Consider the following 24854-nt stretch of genomic DNA (forward strand, 5'->3'; position numbering starts at 1 on the left):
ACCAAAGGGCAGTTAAACTGAGGTCCCCCTTGCAGAGAGATTGGTTTCCAAAGCAAGAAACCACCAGTCATGAACAGTTAGGTCTTTTTTTAACACTGAATAGCATTACAAAGCAGCCGGGGATAGTGTTTTGAAGGCAGATAAAAGTAAATGATTGGCTCGTGCCCCTTATTCTGGGGTACGTGGGAGTTTAGGGAACATGACTGCTGGTCTCAGTATTAGTCATGAACTGAGGGATTAGTAACATTCTCCTCATCCGCGATCAGATACAAGATGCATGGTGGCTTTGCACCGATGGTCCGGAGAGTCATTCTAGCGGCTCGCGTCTCCACCACTGCATCAGGAGAGGGATCCCAGCTCCCTTCATGGCACAGCATCGGAGCCAAAGCTCTAATAATGCAGAAGAGTGCAGGGCTGGGAATGAGAGGTTAGGGAGAAGGTCGAAAGAGTGCTTAAGTTACAGGTCAGAGCACTGCATGCAGGCATGGGAGATCAGGTTACTCCAGCCAGCGATTTAAAGCCTAACTCTCCACTAAATGTTTATTTAACGCAGGTAGGGCAGCACTGCTGATGGCTGCTTGTTTCCTCTCAGAGGAAGCAATAAACGCGCTCACTTGTGTTTAACTGCATTCCTGCTGGGCTTCTGATTACTCCCATACCCTACTAATGGGCTTCGGGGGGGGGGGGGGGGGGGGGGGGGGGGGGGGGAGAGGGAAGGTATGAAAGGAGGTTGACAGGCAGAGGGAGAGAAGGAGCAGAAAACAGAAAAGGGAAGACAAAACTACCACTTGTCATACATATACACCTAACTAGACTGTTATTAAGGGGTCTTAGCCTGAGCCTTTACAGGGAAACATGCATATGGTTCTGGGTAGCCCAACTGAAATCTCTATTACCGTGGAAATCCGGATGCTTCTTCCTGATAGGATTAAGAGGCACAAGGAGGTCAAGAGGGGGTGATCTGAGACTCGAACCCGGAGATCCACCACGGCCGACTGCAAAGCATTCAAGCTCTGTTAGACAGAGGGAAGGGGTTACTCCACATGCCTATAGCTGTGTCCAGCTGTTCTCAGAAGTGCAGATAAAGGGCTTTTAATGTGGAGGCAGGATTTAAGGATTAAGGGGCCTGTTGTTCTATCGGCTGGGATAACAGGTCCTTGTTTCCTGGAGGCCGGTGCACCTGCAGCCTGTGCCGGGGTGGGGCCAGGCCTAAGGGACTCCTGAGCTGGGGAGAGAGATTAGGCCCTGCCATGTCATCACTGCGCTGGCTGGCTGACTTTCTGCAGTTATTTGTTATTGGCATTTCAGACAGCAGAGCCCCCAGACACAGTGTCAGTCTGTCAATGGAACGACCCTGAGAGCACCAAAGCTGGAAGATTGAGTCTTTGCAGGTGTTCCCACTGGCTCAGCGATATGGGTGATTCCAATTTGCACACTCAAGACATCCACCAAAAACCTGGGCTGTTTAGCTGAATTCTTCAGTGCAGAAATATAAGCATGCACATTGTTTCCACTTGCAAAAGCTTATCCAGGTATCTCTGCATGGTAGCTTTGAACTTGCAGCTTACAGTGCATTGGCTGTTCTCCACAAAAGCAGCACATGGAAAGCTTTTAGACAAGAATACGCTTCACATATAACCATTAAAGGATTACTTTTCTACAGCTGTCTCGAAAAATGAATGACTTCATTTAGCCCTTATTAAAATGACATTTATCCAAAGGGTGTTACTTTACATACTATTGTAATTGCAGTTGTTTTTCATTGATCTGACAAGGGAGGGTATTGTCTGAATCGTTGAGACGATTAGTTTAGGTGGATATGTGATAACAAAGGCTATGGTTTCCCATCAATAATATAAGTGTTTGTTATAGCTGGGGTAAAGGACAGAGGCATAGGAAGATCCCCTCTTAATCCTCAAACCACGGGGTGTTGTTATACAGCAGAAGCCTAGTTGCATTACCTAGATGTTAAGAATAAATTGCCATTGATATCTGAAACGCTGGCTCTGTTTCATTCTAAGGAAGCCACCTTTTTGTCTATCCCAATGGGAACTCTGAATCTTGGACTGGGGCAGTCCAGTCCTTAAGCGAAGGCAGTGTGTAAACAATGTGAGTGCTTTGGGAAGACTGGACAATAAGCACAAACCCCTCCACTAATAAGGAACAGAGACCCAGGATTCCTCTTTGCTCAGTCCCTATTGAAAGGTAATGAGATCCATGCCTCGCTCCGCTCTCCACAGACAGTGCTGTTATTGTGCCAGGCCGCTCGTGTGGAAGAGACGGAAAGAGAGAGATGCGGGGGATGGGAACGAGAGCGATCTTGCATGATAACCCTTTCTTCCTGTGACTTATTAGGAAGATATTCTTTTAAGTGATGTCTTGGTATTTGTTTATGTGGGCTGAGGAATTTGAAGTTTTTTTTTTTCTAATGACATTTGCCAGAACAGGCCAGATTTGTATTTATCGTCTTGTCTTTATAGGAATTCCGCTGGAGAACAGGTTTTCTTTCAACTTTAATGCCCGCGCAGAGTACACTTGAACTTTGTTTGATGTCTCACCCATATGACTACGTGCTTGTCTACCAGTCTTCTTGCTTACAGTTTCTTTCCCACAGATTTTCTAAATGAGTGTTTAAAGTTATGAATCTTTAGGGCAGCGCACCAGAAAACGGACTGATCCTCTCCACTGGCTCCGGGTTTGTAAAATCTTTGGTGGTACCCAAGGGTCAAGGGGCAGATTCCCTTATACTTGGGGTTGGGAGAAAACATTGAAAATAATCTCTTTAAAAGCCTTGTAACACTTTCAGTAAACCCAATATCTATTAGATAAAACGCATACTTTATGTACGATTATCGTCGCTGTGTACTTACAATATCTCATTGTTGTGTGTACATGTTGCTTGTCTATGGTGCATTGTGTGTACTATACAATGATGTATAGATTAGTGAATAGAGCAAAACCATTTCGCGGCTGTTCAGTTCGCAAAATAAAGTCGTTAAGGAGATTTTGTCTATTTCATCAGTAAGGTTATTTTAACCATGCAGAACTGTGAAGTGATTCAGTCGTTCTTGTCTCATACACAGTGGTTCACAAGTCATTTTGTACTCTTGGTAGGCAGACTAACAACACACTACCATAATATGGAATACAAAAGTAAAATACACAAACATAATACTGAATATGGAAATGACAAGAGAAAGTGGACCCTGAGATCTGCCCCTTTCTGGTTTCGTCACTTTGTGTAAGAGATGGTGGTCTGTGAAAGGCTAACAAAGGAGAAATAATGCTGATTTTCCTGTTAAATTAATCTGATGTGAAATGCTTTTCGATAGGTACGCTGTTCCTCGCGTATGTTACCATTATGAGGATGGATTTTAAAAACATATGGTGTATAAAGATATCGTTCCCATCAAAACGTATGTAAAATGATTATATATAAGATCTAACATAGGTGGTGCTGGGCCCGCATTCTAGAATATTGGTGGTGCTGGGCCCGCATTCTAGAATATTGGTGGTGCTGGGCCCGCATTCCAGAATATTGGTGGTGCTGGGCCCGCATTCTAGAATATTGGTGGTGCTGGGCCCGCATTCTAGAATATTGGTGGTGCTGGGCCAGCATTCTAGAATATTGGTGGTGCTGGGCCCGCATTCTAGAATATTGGTGGTGCTGGGTCTGCATTCCAGAATATTGGTGGTGCTGGGCCCGCATTCTAGAATATTGGTGGTGCATGGGCTCCACAGGCCCAGATCCTCTCTGAAGCTTCCAGTTCAAACATTGCTACAGTATGGCTGTGATTCTTTGGTTTCCCATACAAATCATGATTAGGCCTAATGTTGCCTAGCTCCAGAAGAGCTGACAAGGAGGCAAGGTGATTAGCGCTAAGGGTCAAGCAGATGGTGATTCCAGGGGCAAAGCTTTACTATGAATTAGCTGCGGGTCAGCGATCTGGATTAGCAGGGGCAAGGGGAGAGGGAGCAAAATAACAAATCAGAAGAAAAATACATTTAAGGAAGCAAAGGAACCACTGAGGCATACAATCATCAGATTGACCTGAATTAGATTTCACGGAAGTGGCTTTCATCCAAAGCTGTTGTTCCGTTAGGTCCAGATGAGAGGTAAGGCTAGCTCAAGACCATTTTTAAAAAAGGGACTGAATCTCTCAGTCTGATCACAGCACACTCTCCTATTCCCTGTCTCTTCCCGTGCTTGATGTCTGCCTTTGTCTTTGCTTTTCCCAGTGGAGCATGATAAGGAGTTTCTGCCAGTGCGCCGGCACCACCGGGAGTTCCTCTTCGACCTGTCTCGTATCCCCGAGGGTGAAGCCGTCACTGCCGCGGAGTTCCGCATCTACAAGGACTTCATCCGCGAGCAAGTCCACAACGAGACCTTCCGCATCAGCATCTACCAAGTGTTGGAGGAGCACCCCGACAGGTGAGAGAGACCTGTAAAAGCACAACGGTGTGGTCACAGAGTCAGGGGAGCGCAGGTTCATGTCCTGGCTGTGGGAAGGGGATTCCAGAGGGAGTGACCCTACCGACAAGGCGTCTGGTGACCACCGGCATAGGTGGGTCCGAAACAGGTGTGTCCTCACAGTCTGCTCCAGTACTAGGACAGGTGTGTACAGGTTACTCCTCCATGACCTGTGCAGGTAGATCACAACAGGTGGGGATGAATGGCTGCTCTAAGTGGGGAATCTGTTTTATTTATCTAGCAGACAAAAGCTCAGTGTAAAACAGAGAGAGGGTTGTCGTGATATGATCTCTAATGAGTATGGAATGGGTCACCCTTAACCCTAAGACATGTTGTATATTAGAACATTCAATGTATCTTAATTCACGTCTCGTTTTTAAACGTGAAACAGCGCTACAGCACATTACTGCCTAAAATCGTATTACCCCTTATCCATCTCAGCCGCTGTGTGTGCGATTTAGCACTTGATCTCCTGTCCCGCCTTGCACTAATGCACATTATGTGTCAATTAGGCTTAGGCAAATCATTCCTCAGTTGTAGCTAACGTAAGAGACAAGGCTGACCCAGATTCCTTTGAGCACTCCAGTTGTTGATTGTGCATGGGTGATGTAGAAAAGACGTCACTGATGAGCTCCACAGCGGCCTCTGAACTTGCCTCAGCTTCCCTAATCTCTCTCTCTCTCTCTCTCTCTCTCTCTCTCTCTCTGTCTTGGTTCAGGCGCTCCCACAGAATTCCTCTTGGTGATTAATCACATCTCTTGTTCTATGTGAAACTAACAGCTGTTTAGAAGCCCATTATTGTCAATTAAGAAAACGTAGCGTTCCCCTTGGGAGAGTGAACACAGACGGTCCAGCCACCACCTGTGCAACCTGCCGCTCCGTCTGTGGCTGTCTTCATACCTCTTTCTCGGTCTACAGACACCTCGTTCTTTTTCTCTCTTTTCTTTCTGTAGATATTTAGGCTTCCCCAGTAAGGGCAGCTTGTTTAATATTTAAATCTTAAATGGTGTTTTCTTTGTCCCCAGCAGTCTTGCTTTCTTTACTTCTTTTGTTATTTTATTTTCCATCTTCAGACATTTATACTTTAAAATCTTTCTGTTTATAATATTTCCATAAAAACATATTATTATTACTTAACAGACCCTTATCTAGGGCGACTTACAATTGTTACAAGTTATCACATTATTTTTACATACAATTACCCATTTATACAGTTGGGTTTTTACTGGAGCAATCTAGGTAAAGTACCTTGCTCAAGGGTACAGTAGCAGTGTCCCCCACCAGGGATTGAACCCAGGACCCTCTGGTCAAGAGTCCAGAGCCCTAACCACTACTCCACTCTGACAGCATTCACACAAAAAAAACACATTTCTAGTTATTGTATTTATTTTTTTTAAAACAATTTTCCTCAGATGTGTTTGGGCCAATCCAGACAACCTGCATTATTCCGTCTCTGTCTCGTTTCTCTCCCAGTTTGTTAGTCTGGATCTGCCTGCCCTAGCTTGCTTCTCCAATCTCTTCATAAAAGTTTGCTGTTGTAAAAGCATAGCAAAGCAAAATCAAATCACAGTGAACCATGGCAGAGCGCGGAGGTTAACTATAGAAAACAAATGCATGGGACAAAGATTGTAAATGGCAGAATAACTGTGAGTTTACTGTAGTAAATGCACTGAGGGACTCCAGCACCACACACAGAGTCTCATGAACTAGGGTGACCCTGGTGTTTGTTTTAAAGTAGTTCTTTAACCAGGAAGTAACCACAATATCTTGCTTTGTCACTGCAGACAAACACAGAAGGCAACATTCAGACTCCATATAAATGATGCCCTCACTAAATCGTAATGACTGTTCAAATTACAGCTCTGAAGAGGAAAGCTGGCGCAGAATGCAATGGCTGCGTCGTGGACTCATCATATTCCAGGAAGCAACATTGAGAGCTGAATGAATACTGTGTTACATGTGCTGAAAAAAATATAGAAACTGACAAATGCATATAGAAATAAAGTCATTATGGAGATTAAATGACTGCCAGGTTTACTTCTTTTGTGGGGGGGGGGGGGAGAACATCAAACAACTAAATGACTAACATTCAAGAAAAAGAATGCAACAATACAATACAGGTAACACAGTATTTTAGGTATTATATTACAGGCATCATGTTTGCAGATTGTGTATATAAAATGGGTTAAAGCCAGATGTGTTTGCAGGTCAATATCTATAACACGTGTGTGTGTGTGGGTGTGATGTGTTTACAGGTCATTGTCTATAACACATGTGTGTCGGGGGGTGTGTGTTTCAGGGAGTCGGAGCTGTTCCTCCTGGACTCACGGGTGATCTGGGCTGCTGAGGAGGGATGGCTCGTGTTTGATATCACCGCCACCAGCAACCACTGGGTCCTGAGCCCTCATCACAACCTGGGGCTTCAACTGGCACTGGAGAGCATGGCTGGTGAGTCCAACTGGCACTGTCTGGCATGGACTGGGTGCCCCTAAGACAAAAAAAAAGAAAGTAAAAAAAAGGGGTAATAATTTGTATATAGTTGCCTCCCAACCAGCCAAAGCGCCATATACAGTGACTCAAAAACTGCAGTTTGAGATCACTATAACATTCGAAGTGAAGTCTACCCACATTCTGCTTTGAACCAGTTAACCTTTGTGGAGCTGCTGTTAAAAGTAATGCTCAAATGATTTTAGAAAATAAAAAGGAACAAACATCTGCAGCTACCTGTCCAAGCAAGACACGGCTCTGTGTAGGTGTTTACCTGCATTCCTTTGTGAACTTGAAGGATTTCATTGCAAGTGGAGTACCAGAAACACGCACACACACACATACTTATCTCCCCAAGTGCCGTCTTCAGCGCAGTCTGATCTTTCACGTGCCGTCCCAGCAGTTGCAGTTCTTTTATTCGGCCAGCAGCTATTCCTCTCAGATTTCACAGCATTCCTGCCTGACATGTAGCTCTCAGGGTCTGGAGCGCTTTCAACACCGCTCTCAGGGCTAATATGTGCTGAGATTTGGGAGCCCTGTTTAATCTTGTGAAGCATTGCCTTCTTCTATTCTCTTCTGATATGTGTTCCCTCTCTGCTCTAATGCCACCTCTGAGGTGCCACGTTCTCTGCTATAACACTATGTTTTGAGAATACTCTTTCCCTGACTCAAGGCACGTTCTAGACTGCACACTGACTGTCTGTGTTTGTCCATCCCTCGTTAGTGTGGCTCAGTCTCTTTGTCTCCCCGTTGCAGGTCGAAGCGTGAACCCCAAGGTGGCAGGGCTGATCGGGCGCCACGGCCCCCAGAACAAGCAGCCCTTCATGGTGGCCTTCTTCAAAGCCACCGAGATCCACATTCGCAGCATCCGCTCAGCGAATGGAAAACACCGCAACCAGAACCGCTCCAAGGGGAACAAGGGGCAGGAGGCGCTGCGGGTCTCCAGCATTGCAGGTAATGAGCTGAGCCACCACAGCAGGCAGCGCAGACAGCACTGCTCACAGCATCATCTCTAGGAGCAAATAAATACATGCGATGCCGTTCCAGTTTATTAGTAACAACGTGCTTTGAAATTCAAACTCATGCCTCGGCACTGCACTACATCCAGGCTAGTGCAATCAGATCACATATCAGATATACAGATGTAATGGATTGCCAGTTATTTGTGGATTTCATGCAATACAGTAAGAGCCACATATTTCTCAGTGAGGCAGCACTCTTCTCTGCAGCAAGTTGCAGCAGGTTACAAAACAGAAGGCACTTGAACAAGCCGGAACTAGAATTGCATAGCCATGTGCAGCTCTGAGGCTGCAACTTATACTGTACTCCCAACTTAAAGCTGAAGCTTGGTCTAGTCCAACAGGACGGAGCCAATCCAGAGTCCCTTCTGCTGGAGACGGGTTCTGACTCTGTTTGTTTCCTTGTCCCCCTAGATAACAGCAGTGCAGACCAGCGGCAAGCCTGCAAGAAACACGAGCTCTACGTCAGCTTCAAAGATCTAGGATGGCAGGTAATTCCAAATCTGTCATGCTGATTTCAAATCTGTCATGCTGATTTCAAATCTATCATGCTGATTCAAAATCTGTCATGTTGATTCCAAATCTGTCATGCTGATTCCAAATCTGTCATGCTGATTTCAAATCTATCATGCTGATTCCAAATCTGTCATGCTGATTTCAAATATGTCATGCTGATTTCAAATCTGTCATGCTGATTTCAAATCTGTTATGCTACTATTCTGTAATTACTGATACATAGTCCTGCATGTGGATAATGAATCCCTGATGTGGTTACTGCTGGAGTTTACAGTGAGGAGGATAGTGGTCTCATGGCAGAGTTTCGTCCCTGCAGTGTGCTTCTGCTCTTCACTGACCCTCACCTTGTCTCCTCTTCAGGACTGGATTATAGCACCAGAAGGATACGCTGCCTACTACTGTGAGGGGGAGTGTGCCTTTCCCCTCAACTCCTACATGAACGCTACCAACCACGCCATAGTGCAGACACTGGTAAGCATGGACCCTTCTTTACCAGCCTCCGCGACGGAGTCTTTGTGTGTGTAAATACGAGACAGCGTGTGTATTCTGTTCTGTTTATTCAGTTTACCTCCCTCATCTATCTGAGAGCTGTGCTCTTCTTGTCTCGTTCCTCAGGTTCACTTCATTAACCCGGAGACGGTGCCCAAGCCCTGCTGCGCGCCAACGCAGCTCCACGCCATCTCGGTGCTCTACTTCGACGACAGCTCCAACGTCATCCTGAAGAAGTACCGCAACATGGTTGTGAGAGCCTGCGGCTGCCACTAGGGGGCCGTTCCCGTCCATCGCTAGGGACCCTCGGAGCAGCATGTTTGAAAAACAGATTCTCGGGATCAATGATTCTGTTGTTTAGTGGTCTTCTCTGACACAGGGATGGAGGAGCTCCGAGCAGCTCCTGCCCGCCTCCACCAGGGGTCGCTATTGAGCTCTGTGATTGGGACAGGAAAAAAACAAACAAGCGTTCATCCTAAACAGTGTATTTGCCGTCCAGTCCACAATATTGATACGGTTTGTCTCCGTTCCTGCCACCACCCCAGTTAACTTGCCTAGTGGGTAGAAAACACATTGTTCCTCCAAGCTCAGTCCCTCTCATACTGTGCAGCCCTGGTCCTGCCATTGTAACAAGCTGCCTGCCTGGCCTGGAATATCATTGCAAGAACAGGGACGACACTGCAGAATTTCAAGAGAACAAGAAACATTGCTCTTCCTCTTAGGTTGTGAACATTATTTATTTCGTTGTTTAGGATGTTCTGGGCCACCTTTTGTCAAGTCTCTTGGACACAAGTTAGCTCTCTCTAACTTTAGGGAGCAGTATCTGCTACTTCTATTCCAAGTCTCTCCTGAGGTCTATCTGGTTCTACTCCTTGCACGAACATTGTCTACAATGTTCAGCTGTCTGTTGAAATGATGGGGCTTTCTTCTTTAACACTACGATACAAGAATGACATCACCTCCACGCAGCATCTTTCCTTCTAACACTTTGGAGGAGTCAGATTCTCAAAACTGACCGCTCCAAATCGTCTGAATGAAAAAAACAACAAAACACACACATTTACAAATCTTCAAATGAATAACAAACAACTGAAGACTACTCATAAATACACAGGTTGGTTATTTCTTGGGGTAAATGGCTTTGCGAATCTAGACAAGGTTCTAGAACCTTTCCTCTGCTTCCCTGTCATTGTTAGAGATAGTCTCAGTGCTGCTCTCTCTCTCTCTCTCTCTCTTTGATTTCTCAAGAAAGGCAGAGATGCTGGGGTATTTGTTAGATAGAGATCTTTATGTACAATATTGTGTAAATAGTTTTCAAAAGACAGAAACAAAGTATTTATTTCCATTTCTGGACTCAAGCTCCACTTCAGGTAACTTCAGGATAAAAAAAACGAATAAAAATAAAATGAATTTAAAAATCTTCCTGCTGAAAAGAAACCACTTTCTTATTTAAGAGAAATATTTATTGAGTAAAAGTGGGAGAGATGTACATGCACAATACAGCCTTTTGCAGTCCCCTGTCTTTATAACGTGTCTGTACAAAAATAGTTCAATAAACGGTTCCAATGTTACCCTGGGTCTAGCATCTGCTTGTGCATTTTTTACTCCAATAACTGCTGTCCTTAGAGGCTACAAAAACAATGAGAAAAATGACATTGTTTTGTTTTTTAAAAAAAAAATCCTATTGGTTGATGCAATCCTGTGGAATTGCTCTAATAAAATCCAGGGGTGGATTGTTAATCAAATCATCCCCAGTTGAGGTTTTTCTGGAGGCTGGATGGGACGAGGCTGGAACAGATCCGGCTGAGTCCCCTCCTCTCTGCCCCCCCCCCCCCCTCCCCCAGGCAGGAGAGCAGTCGGTCCGTGAGGGAGTCCGTTGTCCCTTTATGTTCTGTGTTTCCAGCTAACATCCTGTTTACTGCGGCCTGCTTCGGATTAGTGTAGCATGCCACCCGCAGACTCACAAACACAGAACATGTGTTCCTCCAGGTCACCCTGTGCTCAGCCCTGCTGACTCCAGTTAGCTTGTGGCAGCACAGGACCCAGGCTGCACGGGAGACACTCATTCTGAGAGCAGGGATCAAACACTTAACGTTGCGCTGCTGGGGGTCCGGCTGAGAGCATTTCTCCTCTGACCCCCTGCATCCGGTCCCCCAGTGCCTGACCCTCCCCATTAGGTCCCTGTTCTCAGTTTAATTCTCTCCACCATCCTGCCGACTTGAAGGTTTCCAAGACTAATCATTTTGTTTAAGCTGTGAGGATAGCTCGTTTATGAGCATTACACAAAATGCGATCCCAGTTTCAACAGATAAAAGACTAAATTCACATCTGAACCCAGTTAGTTTGGTGCTTTCGTTCGTCGTTGTATACAAACTTGGCCAACCATTTAAAAAATGTGGCCAAATAGCAAACAGAGACACAGCCTTTCTTGTGTGTGTGTGTGTGTGTGTGTGTGTGTGTGTGTCAATGTGTGTGTGTGTCAGTGTGTGTGTGTGTGTGTGTGTGTGCGTGTGTGTGTCAGTGTCAATGTGTGTGTGTGTATGTGCGTGTGTGTCAGTGTCAGTGTGTGTGCGTGTCAGTGTGTGTTTGTGTCAGTGTGTGTGCGTGTCAGTGTGTGTTTGTGTCAGTGTGTGTGTGTGTGTGTGTGTGCGTGCGTGTGTGTGTCAGTGTCAATGTGTGTGCGTGTGTGTCAGTGTCAGTGTGTGTGCGTGTCAGTGTGTGTGTGTGTCAGTGTCAGTGTGTGTGTGTGTCAGTGTCAGTGTGTGTGTGTGTGTGTGTCAGTGTGTGTGTGTGTGTGTGTGTGTGTCAGTGTGTGTGTGTGTGAGTGTGTGTGCGTGTGTGTGTGTCTGTGTGTGTCAGTGTGTGTGCGTGTGTGTGTGTCAGTGTATGTGCGTGTGTGTGTCTTTGTGTGTATGTCAGTGTGTGTGCGTGTGTGTGTGTGCGTGTGTGTGTGTGCGGTGCAACATTTTCAAACTGGCTGGTTTACATGATTATTGTGTGGACCTGTGCACGTCTCACCTGAGTCATTCTCATGCCTGGCATAGACCCCAGCCCCCTGCAGTCTGAAAGCCAGTCCCTTTAGGGAGCTTTCACCGTCCAGCTTGTTCTTAAACTAGTGCCAGGTTAGCAGGTGGGGGGGTTATTGAAAGTATTTGGCAAAGACAGCTCCTTCGGGGCAAAAAAGAAAAAGCATAGTTGAAAGCAGCTGGAATAACTGCAGTGTTCATATATCGTCTACACCCCCTCGCACATTTCTGTGCTCAAAGAGATTCTCAATGCATCTGTCTGGGAAGCAGGATGCCTGTCAGTCAGTCACCTTTCTCCCTTCTCCACACGGAGCCCTGTAACTCCCCCACACAAAGAGCTGCTTGTCTCTCCCCCCTTCTCCTGGGGTATCTGATCTATGGACTGAGAAGCTAATTGAAAAGCATTGGCAGGAGAGGTCGTTACTAATCTGCCAATTCCTTTCTCTCTCAGCGTCTCTCTGGGGCTTGGATTCTGAACTGAAGCTCTTTCTCAATCCAGAACGATTTTTTTTTTTTACCTAGACACTTTCACACAGTGATCCGAATGAAACCAAGAGAGCTGTTCTCTTTCAGCCCTCATTATTTCAGGAATAATACCTAAACCCATCTCTGCAGAGGAGAGAGACCATTTATAGAAAGCAAAAAAAAAAAAAAAAAAAAAAGACTGGTATTGAAGGGCAATAGACAGGTTAAATGTGCTGCTCCCAAGAAGCTTGAGGAAAAACGAGGCACCCAAGTACAAACTCAATGAAAACTTCATTAGCACCTCACTCTGAGTGCTGGAGTAACAGTGACCTTCACCTTGCAGATGCTGCCTGCCTGGGGCACTTGACTGGCACCATGGTCAGCTATCTAGGATATAATAAACTGGACATGGTCATCATCATTATACCTGCTTTATATTTCCTCCATGTGCTCTTAAATTGCCACTCATCACCCTTCGCCATGCACAGCACTGTATTCTTCGATTCGACCAAAGGACGAGTTGTATTGTTTGCTTCCCTCTGGTGTTTATCCAGTGCTACTGCATCTATGTACTTCAGTGTTTTCCAATTGCAAGTTCCAATTGTGTTTTATATGTGAATGGTGTTCTGTTCCAAAGAGCTCTTAATCTTAAAAGCGTATGGGTTTAGGTAAATAGGCTGGTCATTTTAAATTGCAGTCTCAATGCAATACACTAATGTGCAAAAGCGCTGCTCCCTCAGTCCAGCGGGAAGGAAATACAGCACCTCATTTACATGGCCAGTATGAGACCTGCTTTTAGAGTTCCGATCAGTTTAGTTTAGAACTGTACTTCTCCATGGCAACGACCTTTATAGCCTTTAGGAACTTTACTTAGTATAATAAACACGACGCTTTAGCTGGAATCCTGCAATACCTGTCCGTGGAAGTGGCTGGTGGATCTGTGCCAGTGCAGTTGGTTTTCATCATTTATTGTGTCACAAAGCCTTGAATAAGGGTCATTCTGTAATTATTGCACTTATAATAGATCTCTATGGCTGGGATTTGTTCATTCACAAAATGATTTTAAAAGAACACTTTTTCGAATTTTTGTAATAGTGACTTTCTTGCGCCCAGTTCAGGTAGTCCGTGTGGAAGGCTACAGTACTGCCATTGAACACTAGATGCCGTTTCACTGTGAGCTCATTTATTTATTGCAACACTCCAGCATGTCTGAAGGTGTCTGCGCTTCAAATCACCTTCCTGGTCAAATAGTGTGCCGTACTGGGAGGAAATAAGACACTGATTAAGAAGTTGTCGTTGATAGTATTATTAGAAACTAAAATGTCCTACACCCAAAACAAACAAAACAAAAACCCAAGACATTTAAATTAAATTGAAGTTCTCGTAATTCTTATGAGTTCATTGTAATTGGTGTAGCAAAATGAAGTTAATAAGGATTTGTAGTAAAAGACCTTGCCCCTGGTTTCTAAAATACTTTGTAAGAAATAGCTTGGGGACAATCCGGATCCCTTTAACCCACGCTGCGTTATTTACGCCTAGTTTTAAAACATGAATGGAGCAAAAACAAGACAGTGTTCAGAAACAGGCGCACTGACAGCGCAGGGAGATTCCAGCGCTGGTAACGTTTTCAGTGTGTTGGCACGTGTCCTATACTCCTATACCTTGCAGGAGGTGCAGTGAATGCTTTACAGAAGAGCAGGCCTTGGAGTTGATAAGGAGCAGTGCGGTCGTGAAGATCATTGAGAAGTATTTACACTTTAATTTTCACTGCCTGCTGCACAGGCTGGAGCTGGGACCAGCGTGTAGCAGCAAGCTAAAAACTAACATGCTAGTGAAAGCGTGGTAAAAATAGCAGTGAAGTACAGGGAATCCATTTATGAGCAAGCTGTGCAACATTGCAGTGGATAGATCAACAACAGAGCTACAAGGCTGACTCATTTCCAGTGAAGCACACTCATTTCGTGAATGTTTTGGTGTCCGTTTTGAGGAAGTAGCATTTATAAAAAGACAGGAATTTACAAATCTTTTTTTTTTTTTTTTAAATCTCACTAGTAGCTTTTGGTTTGTCAAACCCTGCTCTTGTGGCTCTGAGGCGATGCAGGGGAAACCCAGGGGTAATGAGGCCTCACCCCAAGCTGAAGGAAGGAAACTTCTGGGCGGTGGGGAGGAAACTTGTCACTGAGCTCCCCCCCCCCCCCCCCCCCCCCCAATGGAAAAAGTGATTGAGATGAAATTACTGCGTTTTCTGTAAACTGTGTCACTCACGAAGGGGATGCCCTCCTCTGAAGAATGGAAAAGATAGATGATGCGTGCCATTGCGCCTGTCACACTACCCTGACCGAACACACAGCCCTCGCATGCTGCTGCTTGTGTGTCATACCTTAGAATTCATGATTGTTTGAAGCGAGGAAGGAAAGCTTACATGGTAGCAAACTAACAAAACAAAACCAAAACACATTTGTGAATGGGGTTCATGATGAGCTGGTGAGCTAGTAATCAGCGGTGTGTTATAAGTGTATGCACATCCCTGCGGCTTTGTGTTTCAGACTCAAACCATGGTTAATGCCCACATCAGTATGTTTAAAAGCTGTATCCAGGAGGGAAACTTGACCCGGGAGGACAGAACTGTGCCCCAGGCAAACCAATTGCAGATGGCACGCCACCAAGGTACACAAAGCCATTACTCCACCATGACCTCAATGGACTGGTAATCCAGCAAAACCCCAGGCAAACAGGCTCTACTGTAAGTGCTGTGCGTTGACATGGCAACCATGTTTATATGTGGAAAGTCAACAGGATTTAAAAGAAGAGCTCAGCCAGGCAGTGGAGTGTCGCTGTGGACTATTCCAGCAGCCTTTCACCTCATGGTTTTGAATCCAGCGCAGGCCAGAAGCAAGCTTGTTGGTCTGAATGAAGGAAATGAGTCTAAATCCTAAAAGCACCTCCATTGGCAGTTCCTGCTTGAGTGAGGCCTGCGAGTGGTGAGGGGGGTGAGCTCCGGACCTGACTATAGCCAGTGCCACTGTCATTTTTATAAAGGCTTCTACACCAGTCAAATGGTTTGTACATTAGCACATGCAATGAAGCTACTGTATTTACTAGAGGTGACTGCGAGGACTGGAAAGATTTTTCTGACTTGGTGAAGACGAAGGAGAAGGAGTTAAAGAGCACAATGCTTATTAGACATGTGCATGTGTAGGGTTTATCAAGTGTGGCTGTGATCGCCGGGGGGGGGGGGGAGGGGTTCACTCTGTGCTTCTCAGAAACACTTCCTGTGTCTCACTCAGGAATTCCCCAGCTTCTAGACTCTGCCCTGGACAGCTCCTCTTACTACAACTACGACTGAGGTTGAAACCCCATTCTGAAGTGGCACGAGTCCCTCCAGTCAAGGCTACAACAGCGTTGCTGGTGGGAACCCTTAGGAACCGGCTTATGAGCTGAAAATAAAATAAATAAGCAGTAACGGTATGTGCTATTTATGTTAGCCTAGCCTGTGAGGTGCTTGTGTTGCAATGGTGTGGGATGTTTTAGGGGTAACTATTTCATTATACAGTATGTAAGTTAAGGACTAATGGAATGGTATTAAACAGGCAGGGGCAGGGGGCTTCCCATTCCGCTGGAGCTACTATTGTGCTGCTGTTGGCCCTTAGTGTGTAGAGCCACTGCTGCATTCTCACTGAGGATCATTAGGTAAGGATCAGCTTTCCACCAACAGTGGCAGCCATGTGCTCCTCCCTCTCTGTATTCTGAATAATGAAATCTCTGGAGAGTGGCTCAGTAGTATGGGGTCGCTGGACTGGTTTACTGGAGGGAGAGCGGGATCAGAAGCTAGCACTGTAATCAGGAGACCTCGCTGTAGGGTTCAAATGACACTGCGCTTGTCAGTTCATTTCTGTTGAATGAGCTACACAGTACATTACACAGCTACGGCTCAAGGGACTTGCTGAATTGAAATCGTCTCCAGTAGCGTTTCACTACTGTGCCAGTCATGGTGTAGTTGAAGGTGAGCTTTTGGATGTGAATTTCAAGCCTGTCTGTATCTCTGGTCATGGTCACCCTTGTGCTGATGAAAGATGCAATGTTTTCACAGTTTCAGCAGTTTATAGTTCCCTCTGTTCTGTGCTGGTGGAACAGTGGGAAGTCCTATGCTGGCTTAATACCACTTTAAATATAATAAGCCTCTGGCAGGTTGGATGCAACATCCACAAAGTAAACGTCTTCTAATTCATATCATTAAGTAATAATGCCTGTCCTTGTCAGACAAGAAGGGGAGTTTCCAGGCATGTAGGAGTTTTTTTTCCTGTTAAAATTGTTCAAATGATTAGTAACTTGTAGCTCTTTCGTAATCAAAACTGACAGAGAAACCACAGTAAATCAAAGCATATCTTTAGGTATGCATTCTCAGGAATCCCTATTGCCCAAAGGTTACTTCCCTCCCAAATGCATGTGTAATACAGAAATTCAAATGCAGTATTTTTAAATGCAAATTAGGAGCCTGCTACACGTGGCTGAGGCAGGAAGGAGACAAAACCAGAATTAAACATGAATATCAGACTTAGATTTTAACAAGACTTGGTAGGGGCATTTTTTTAGGATTGGTTGAGCGAATGACATCTGTCTATCAGGTATACTTTATTTTTTTAATCCTTTCAAATATGTTTCTTATTTCAAAACGTGCACATCTGGCACTGGACAAACAGGTACAAAAGGTGCGTTTCTATTTGAATCTAAACCAACCCTACAGTTGTGAATAGGCTCAACTGAAACCTGGCTTCTCAGCTCGATCAAACCTTGCTGTAAGACCAGGAAATCATTTAAACAGCGCGTCTCCTTGCCAGCGGGACACAGATCAGAAAGAGCATCATTATAAATGTAATATTGCACACCTCTTTAACCATCACGATCTAAAATCCCAATTAGCTGCTTGGGAAATTCAATTACTGTAATAACAGTGGGGCAGAGAAATACGCCATGCTCTAGTCTGAAACCGACGGGAAACCGAAAGTTTGAAACTATTATACTTCTGAACACTTTTACTTTCGATTCAAAACGTATTTCACTTTGGAGCTTGTAAAACATAAACCGTTTTGGAGGGACTCTTTTTGAGAAAGCAAAGTTTGATGTGGATATAACAAATCCAACAGCGATTGATGTGCATCACTTTTTTTTCTTCTAGGCTATATCAACAGGTTCATTTTAACTGAAGCTTTTGCGGCAGTGAGGTATTTTAAGCAAGGCTGGCTGTGGACAGCATATTGCGTATCATTTACTTTCAACGTTACTTTTTTTTTCATTTTTCAGTTGTTATAAATCTTTGTTTCAGCGGGGGGGTGGGGGGGTGTGTTTTTAATGTATTTTTTTGTATTGTTGTAATTATTATTATTATTTTATTTTTTTTCGAGATGGGAGATCGTTGCAGGAACATGCGGTTACGAGAGTGGCTGATTGCTCAGATAAACAGCGGCAATTATGCAGGGCTGAGTTGGGAGAACCCTGAAAAAACCATGTTTCGGATTCCTTGGAAACACGCAGCTAAACAAGACTACAACCGGGATGAGGACGCGGCTCTTTTTAAGGTATGTTTTTGTCTTCGTTTAACTGCAGTAATACATGAACATTGATTATAAGGGCGGTTTTAATATTCTCCTTCAAAAGTTGGGGTAAAACATACCCGTTGAATTCCACAAACTTCAGGATCGCTATTTGGTTGAATTCGGTTGCTGTGTGTCTCCTGCACACGTGGAGAACGTTCAATTTGATGTTCTTTCATTTCTATGGGTGAAGGTCGTGTAAACAAATTAAATCCAATCAGAAATGTTAAAAAAAATACTGTAATACAGAGCCAGGGAGAGTCAGAGAGGCTGTAGTAACATTTTTAATGTGGTATTTTCTTTTTTTTTCAAAACGAAATATTCATGGAATATGCTTTTAAATATAATATTACTGTTGGCTACATTCGCAGGTGGACTGCAACAGGTAGGATTGTAGGACCCAGGGGAATCCTGTCTGTTGCAGTCCACCTGCTACATATGTTTTTTTTTTCTTCTTAAATACATAGACAGTGCAATTAAAACAAACTGCATTACTGACTCTCAAGGTTAAACAACTCAATGAAAAATAACTAAATAACTCCACGTGCTGATAATAAATATCTCTGGGAAAATAAGTCATTTCTAAGGTGGTAAAGTGAGCCAGGTTTAGCATATGTGTGTGTGTGTGTGTGTGTGTGTGTATATATATATATATATATATATATATATATATATATATATATATATATATATATATATATATATATATCCAGTATAGACCAGTCCATACGTTTGCAACGCGCTACGCTACATTCACGGTTATAGAATTAAATCACCTAAACTTTCCGCTATTTAAAAGTCTCTTTCTCGCCTGGAGCACTCGCTGTTCTTCAGCAGTTACTGGTTTCAGCGTTCAACAGCAGCTTTTATGGCCCCATAAAGTCCTCCACGGCGTGATAGGCTGGGTTTGGAAATGACTGTACTGTCATTTTGCACTCTGACGCGCCCTGGCTGCAGGTCACGCATGAAATTTAATGAATCAATCAATGAAACACATTGAAGTGCTGGAGCAGTTCAGAATACAGCAATGCAAACAACATTCTTATGCACATGAAATTAAACCTTTCAGTGAACACAACCCCTTAAAACTCAAAGAAGCAGGAGGCTTGCTGAAAAGCAATGACTTTGCATGGTTCACATTGCAACATGCAACTTACATAGACTATTTACAGGTAGCTAAACGCTATAACCCAGTAGCAGTGTTTGCTATATTATGTTGTGCAGGACGCACTCAGCATGTACTCTGTTTGGGAGTGTAAGCGGTGTGTAAATGCAATTAAACACAAGGCGGTAGGGTCAAGGGAATGCACTCATGTTTTGTTTTGCAAGTGCATGCTTGTTGTAGTGTGCTAAGCGTATATCTTGAAAGAGTGCTGCAGAGTTCCCCTGTTTGTGTGTCAGGCCTGGGCGGTGTACAAGGGCAAGTTCAGGGAAGGGAAGGACAAGGCTGACCCCTCTACCTGGAAGACACGACTTCGCTGTGCAATGAACAAGAGCACCGACTTCCAGGAGGTCCCTGAGCGAAGCCAGCTGGACATCTCGGAGCCGTACAAGGTGTACGAGATCATGGACGAGGGGGACAAGAAGACAGGTAGGACTGATCAAAGTGCTTTGCACTGGGGGGGAAATAATACAGGCTCGTCTAAAATGACTCCCCCAGAGAAACGCAATTACATGATAGGGTTAAACATATGCGGTAAGCAAAAGGCAAAAAACACTTTTCAATTTGTGTCATAGCATCCAGAAGAAACGTCACAGTATTAATGGGTCAGGAATAACAAGTAAAGTCCACATTTCTTCTGCTGTATGGAAATGTATGTATGGAGTGCCAGCTCACACCAGCAGCAGCTCCCCTAACTGTTACAGTGCTCCATCGTGGCTGTCATGATGCTCTGTGTCTCTGTGTGGGATGTACGGCACCAGCTGTCACTCACTGTTTCTGTCCTGTGTTGTTTTTCCCCGCTTTTCAGACCCACCGGACAGCCCAGTGCCCCCAGCCCAGTCGGTCTATAGCAGCAGCCAGCAGCACACGCCCCAGAGAGGTCCTCATGCTCTGCAGTCTCAGGTAACAGGGTGCTCTTCATCGCCAGTCCGACCCGCCTCCCCACCAGCCTTCACCCATTCATCTGTTCACACTTCCTCTGAAACCCTGAGGGGCTAGTGTCCAGTACAGAGCCGACTGACATGTGCCCGGTGGTACCGAATAAGAAACATTTGCATCTGTCCACCTTTCTTCTTCCTGTGAACAATCCACGGTCCCTCGATCCATCCACCCATCCATCCCCTTACACCTGCTGTGTGCTTTTGGTATCTTTAAATGGTAACGTGTGTGTGTGTGCGTTCGTCCTACAGTTCCCCATGGAGGTTGATAGTGAATGGGAGAAGGTGACTGAGAAGCCCAGTATGCAGTACCAGGCTGCTGCCCCACTCAAACCTGGAGACAATAGTAGGTGATCCCAGCCTTATATGATAGACTTTGCCAGTAAAGGTGCAAGACTTTGGTCCTCTATACAAATCTGATAGCTAGTAATCCCAGCCTCCTTGTGCTGTGTGCTGGTGCAGCTGAGAAAGGGGAGTTCCTGTGCTCTCTTCCCACTGTTCCACTTCCTAAAGCTAAAATGAGCGGACCTGCCTTCAGTTGTGGTGCTCCCGTCTCTGCTGGCACTTCCTGTATTCAGTCTTTTACTTCCTTCTTTTGCTTTCTGTGTCTGTGTCCTGCAGTATATCAATATCAGCCTCCTTCTGGCATACTGTGCTGGTGATTGGTAGCTTCCTGCTTTTTGACTGCTTGGTGCAATAGGAGTCTCTTGTTTTGTGGAGTGCTTCTTATCTGCAGGCTTGGCTCCGTTCTCTCCACAGACAGACATGTGAAGGGAACGTTTTATACATGGACAACACCTGGAACCCAGGCACCTGGGAAAGCCCAGACCTTCCAGGCAGCACTGTGCCCCTACCCAACACAGCTCCAGATAACAGGTACGGATATGACTTTAGCATTCCCTGGAATTGGTTGCATTTATCCATAACATGTTTTAACCAGGAGTAAAGCTGTAGTGTTTGTTGAAGAATGCATTTCCCATAATCTCTACAGCAGTTCATATATGTATATTTTTTCATTTCTTCACATCAGATATGAGAATCGAACCACGTGTTAAACCATAGCTAAAAGTAGAAGTTATCCTGGGCAATGCTTGATTGAGTTTCTTACCTGGTTCAGTCTAGAGGATGGGGGATTTTAAAGAGCTCAGTGTTTCGCACGTTGCTTCCTGCAGATTTCCGCATGAACGTGTGCCTGTACTACCAGGGCACGCTGGTAGAGAACTTCACAAGCAGCACGATGGATGGCTGCCGGATCCTGCATGGCTCGGTGCCCGTGGAGAACGAGCACATCTACGGCCCGTCCAGCATGGAGCAGCTCCGCTTCCCCTCTCCGGAGAGAGCCGGGGCTGACAAGCGGGTCGTCGAGGCCATGAGCCGCCTGCTGCCCCACCTGGAGAGGGGTGTCCTGCTGTGGGTGGCCCCAGACGGAGTCTTCCTCAAACGCCTCTGCCAGGGCCGGGTCTACTGGGCCGGGCCCCTCGCCCCGTTCTGTAACCAGCCCAACAAACTGGAGCGCGACAAGACCTGCAAACTGATGGACATGCAGCTCTTCCTTCAAGGTATCACAGCAGCACAGCGACTCACACAACCACAGCCAGGCCAGTTCATTTGCACACAGACAGGTCTGTTTTAATGATCTGAACGGAGGCAGATCCTTGTATTGCTGCTGACTTTTGTGTGGGGTTTAAAAAAAAAAAACAGCAACCCAGGATAAATATAGAATTAGAGAGGAATGGTGTTTAAATGCATTTCCTTGATAAGATATAGAAAGAAAGAAAGAAAGAAAGAAAGAAAGAAAGAAAGAAAGGTACCACAAAAACAAACTTAACCCAGCAGCCCTCGGCTCTACATTGCAGACCACACACCTCTCCCTGACTCTCCCTGGCTCTCTCTATCTCTTCCTGGCTCTCTCTGACTCTCCCTGGCTCTCTTTATTTCTCCCTGGCTCTCTGTATCTCTCCCTGGCTTTCTGTATCTTTCCCTGGATCTCTCTGTATCTTTCCCTGGATCTCTCTGTCTCTCCCTGGCTCTGTCTATCTCTCCCTGGCTCTCTCTATCTCTCCCTGGCTCTCTCTGTCTCTCCCTGGCTCTCTCTATCTCTCCCTGGCTCTCTTTATCTCTCTCTGACTCTCTCTGTCTCTCTCTCTCTCTATCTCTCCCTGGCTCTCTCTATCTCTCCCTGGCTCTCTTTATCTCTCTCTGACTCTCTCTGTCTCTCTATCTCTTCCTAGCTCTCTCTATCTCTCTCGGACTCTCTCTGTATCTCTCCCTGGCTCTGTCTATCTCTCCCTGGCTCTCTCTGACTCTCCCTCTTGGCTGGTTCCTCAGAGCTGGAGCTGTACATGCGAGAAGGTTGTCCGTGTCCCCGCTTCCACATCGACCTGTGCTTCGGAGAGGAGTTCCCTGACCCGCCACAACACAAGTCCAAGAAACTCATCACTGCGCACGTGAGTTTCTCCACCTCCCTGAATGGGCATAATCAGTGATGCTGTGAGGCGCTAGCGAAGAGCAGGTCATTCAGATTGGACGTCCCTTTCATGGGAAGTAATGAGTAATCAGAGATAATAACTGATAAGACAGCAGTCTAGATGAAGATAAACAACTTAACTAAACATGTACAATAAATGGTGGTGATATGCCCCATGTAACATTGCTTCGCACAGTTTAACTGCCTGAATGGGGAACCATCACAATTTAGTCTTTCTTTGCCCAATACCAACAGGAGACATTTAAAGGCAATAATCTAATACTGTGATGTCATATTTAAAGGCAATAACCTAATACTGTGATGTCATATTTAAAGGCAACGGTCTAATACTGTGATGTCATATTTAAAGGAAGAGAATCGCAGATTGAAGACGTTACTTCACGAGTAGCACTGTTTTGCCGGCTTTGTGTTTTTAGATCGAGCCCCTGTTTGCCAGAGAGCTGTACAGGGACGCCCAGCGGATTGGTCCGGGGACCCCGCACAGCCTCCAGGTACCCAAGACCAACACAGACGATGGGACCCACAGCATCACCAAGTATCTGGTGCAGTGAGTGATGGTACCATTCTCCTTGAGCACTGTTCTCATTGGACCAGATACTCGTTTCACTGACCTCCGATGACAGCTTCCGGTCTTCCACTGAGCCCTGAATAATGAGTGCTGAACTGAAGCAGCCTCGGTACTGAGTGAGCTTGCAGGGAGAGAGAGAGAGAAAGAGAGAGAGAGAGGAGAGCAGCAGCACAGGGTTCATCCAGCAGGCTTTCCACAATGGGATTCCAGTCAGTGGAAACTCAGCTAACTCATCTCAGTACAGCTGAAGACTCCCGCCTCCATCTCAACACTACATCACCTGAGCTCGGGACTGGTTAGAGTCTACCACGCTCTCGCAGACAGAACCCACCACCCAGAACTGGACACTGACTTCCTCTCTTCTGAGCAGTCTGCTGATGTGGAGATCAATGTTGTACATCAGTACTTTGAAACACTTTTACTTTTCATTGAATTATATTTTTTAAGGAAGGATCTAGATATTTTTGTATGTCCAGTAGGGTACCCATAGAATATTCTCTAACTGGATATTCTGCACTCTAGATTGGCTGGTTAAGTTTGGATTTCAGTTTATTTGAGTACTGTTCTTGTGCCGATTTGAAGTTTTCCTTTGCATTGTATTAATAGTAACTGCAGAAACTGCATGAGCAATAGATTTGGAGATGGTTTGAGAAACTGACAAATAATGACATTCTTACAAACCAACGTCTTAAGGCTTTTAAGAAAAAATAACTGATTTATTTTTGTATTTGTATGACTATCCTGAAATGTGAAAAACCAATCTTTTTCTCTTTCCTGTGTTTATGTACTGATGAGTTTCCCGATCCCTGTGAAGAGGCTTCGTGATTTTGAGTGTTATCGGGAATCTTGTGAATGAGTTGAACGCATTGCTTTGTGGGTAACCTTAATTAAAGGTGATTATTATAACTAAGTAATTCATATTTTATTTTACACAATAAGCTCCAGGACATGTAATTAGATATGAACTAAAATAACAGGGTGGTTATTTACACTCAGTTATTGAATGATAAAAAAAAAATTCAAAAGCTTGCATGTTGATGCAGAGTTCCTTAATAAGCAACTTATTCTCGTTCGGCTTGTTTTAAGCAATCGGAATTGCAGTGAGCTAAGGATCAAACAAGACATTTCTCTTTGGCAAGACCATACACTGAATCATTACATTTTTTTAAATGTATTATTAAGCTGAAAAAAAAAGTGAATCTTTGAATTTCTAATCACTGGTGGCTGTTGAATTTCATTTATTGTTTGTATCAGTTACTGTTCAGTAAAAGTTTTGATCGGTTGTGTTTCTGTGTGAATCATTGGAGTCTTGGGGTTATCTGGAAAGTTGTCCAGCTCTTCATAAGCATCACTGAGATTAGCACAACACAGTGTATAATTGTCCGTCTTGACGAAATCAAGTGCAGTGATGTTTGCGTTTGGTTATTGTTGACAATTAAACAAAGCCATTGTAAAGAACATGTCTGCCCCACTGTGGTAGAAATCTGACCTTGCACTTCATTGAACTGAACAGCAGCTATTGAGGATGTGCCCTCTGGTGGTGGAATTGAGGTATTTCAGGATCTTGAAATTCTACAGGGAGACTTTCAGAGTAACCTCAATGAGGACAGGACAGACCCAGCACATGACACAAG

At 44.8% G+C, this 24854-nt stretch overlaps 2 protein-coding genes across 4 annotated transcripts in view; both read left to right on the plus strand.

Moving 5' to 3' along the window:
• Nucleotides 1-10553, plus strand: part of LOC131698577 (bone morphogenetic protein 7-like) — a 20141-nt gene extending 9588 nt beyond the window's left edge. Inside the window, exons 2-7 of the mRNA XM_058990815.1 lie at nt 4240-4432; nt 6771-6919; nt 7715-7912; nt 8392-8468; nt 8854-8964; nt 9109-10553. Coding sequence (XP_058846798.1) covers nt 4240-4432; nt 6771-6919; nt 7715-7912; nt 8392-8468; nt 8854-8964; nt 9109-9258 — 878 coding nt within the window. The 3' untranslated portion in view covers nt 9259-10553. The remainder of the gene's footprint in view (nt 1-4239; nt 4433-6770; nt 6920-7714; nt 7913-8391; nt 8469-8853; nt 8965-9108) is intronic.
• A 5271-nt stretch (nt 10554-15824) lies between these two features.
• On the plus strand, nt 15825-24500 carry LOC131698578 (interferon regulatory factor 4-like). 3 transcript variants are annotated; one of them, XM_058990817.1, is made up of 9 exons: nt 15825-15938; nt 17876-18049; nt 19466-19655; nt 20035-20129; nt 20417-20510; nt 20924-21040; nt 21337-21723; nt 22493-22611; nt 23069-24500. In XM_058990817.1, the coding sequence occupies exons 2-9, from the start codon at nt 17876-17878 to the stop codon at nt 23201-23203; spliced, it is 1311 nt and encodes a 436-aa protein (XP_058846800.1). In that variant the 5' UTR covers nt 15825-15938; the 3' UTR covers nt 23204-24500. The 3 variants fall into 3 exon arrangements, with proteins under 3 accessions (XP_058846800.1, XP_058846801.1, XP_058846799.1); XM_058990818.1 differs by lacking the exon at nt 15825-15938 and adding an exon at nt 17303-17345; XM_058990816.1 differs by lacking the exon at nt 15825-15938 and adding an exon at nt 17381-17695.
• The last annotated feature ends 354 nt before the right edge of the window (nt 24501-24854 follow it).

The sequence above is a fragment of the Acipenser ruthenus genome, chromosome 18 (assembly GCF_902713425.1).
Source record: "Acipenser ruthenus chromosome 18, fAciRut3.2 maternal haplotype, whole genome shotgun sequence".
Lineage (NCBI taxonomy): Eukaryota > Metazoa > Chordata > Actinopteri > Acipenseriformes > Acipenseridae > Acipenser > Acipenser ruthenus.

Excerpts from the sequence above, each read along its gene's own strand:
- LOC131698578 (XM_058990817.1), top strand. The coding sequence starts at position 17,876 with ATGGGAGATCGTTGCAGGAACATGCGGTTACGAGAGTGGCTGATTGCT. Across the intron at positions 19,656-20,034 it reads CGAGGGGGACAAGAAGACAG|ACCCACCGGACAGCCCAGTG; the intron begins GTAGGACTGATC and ends CCCGCTTTTCAG. Across the intron at positions 20,130-20,416 it reads CTCATGCTCTGCAGTCTCAG|TTCCCCATGGAGGTTGATAG; the intron begins GTAACAGGGTGC and ends TTCGTCCTACAG.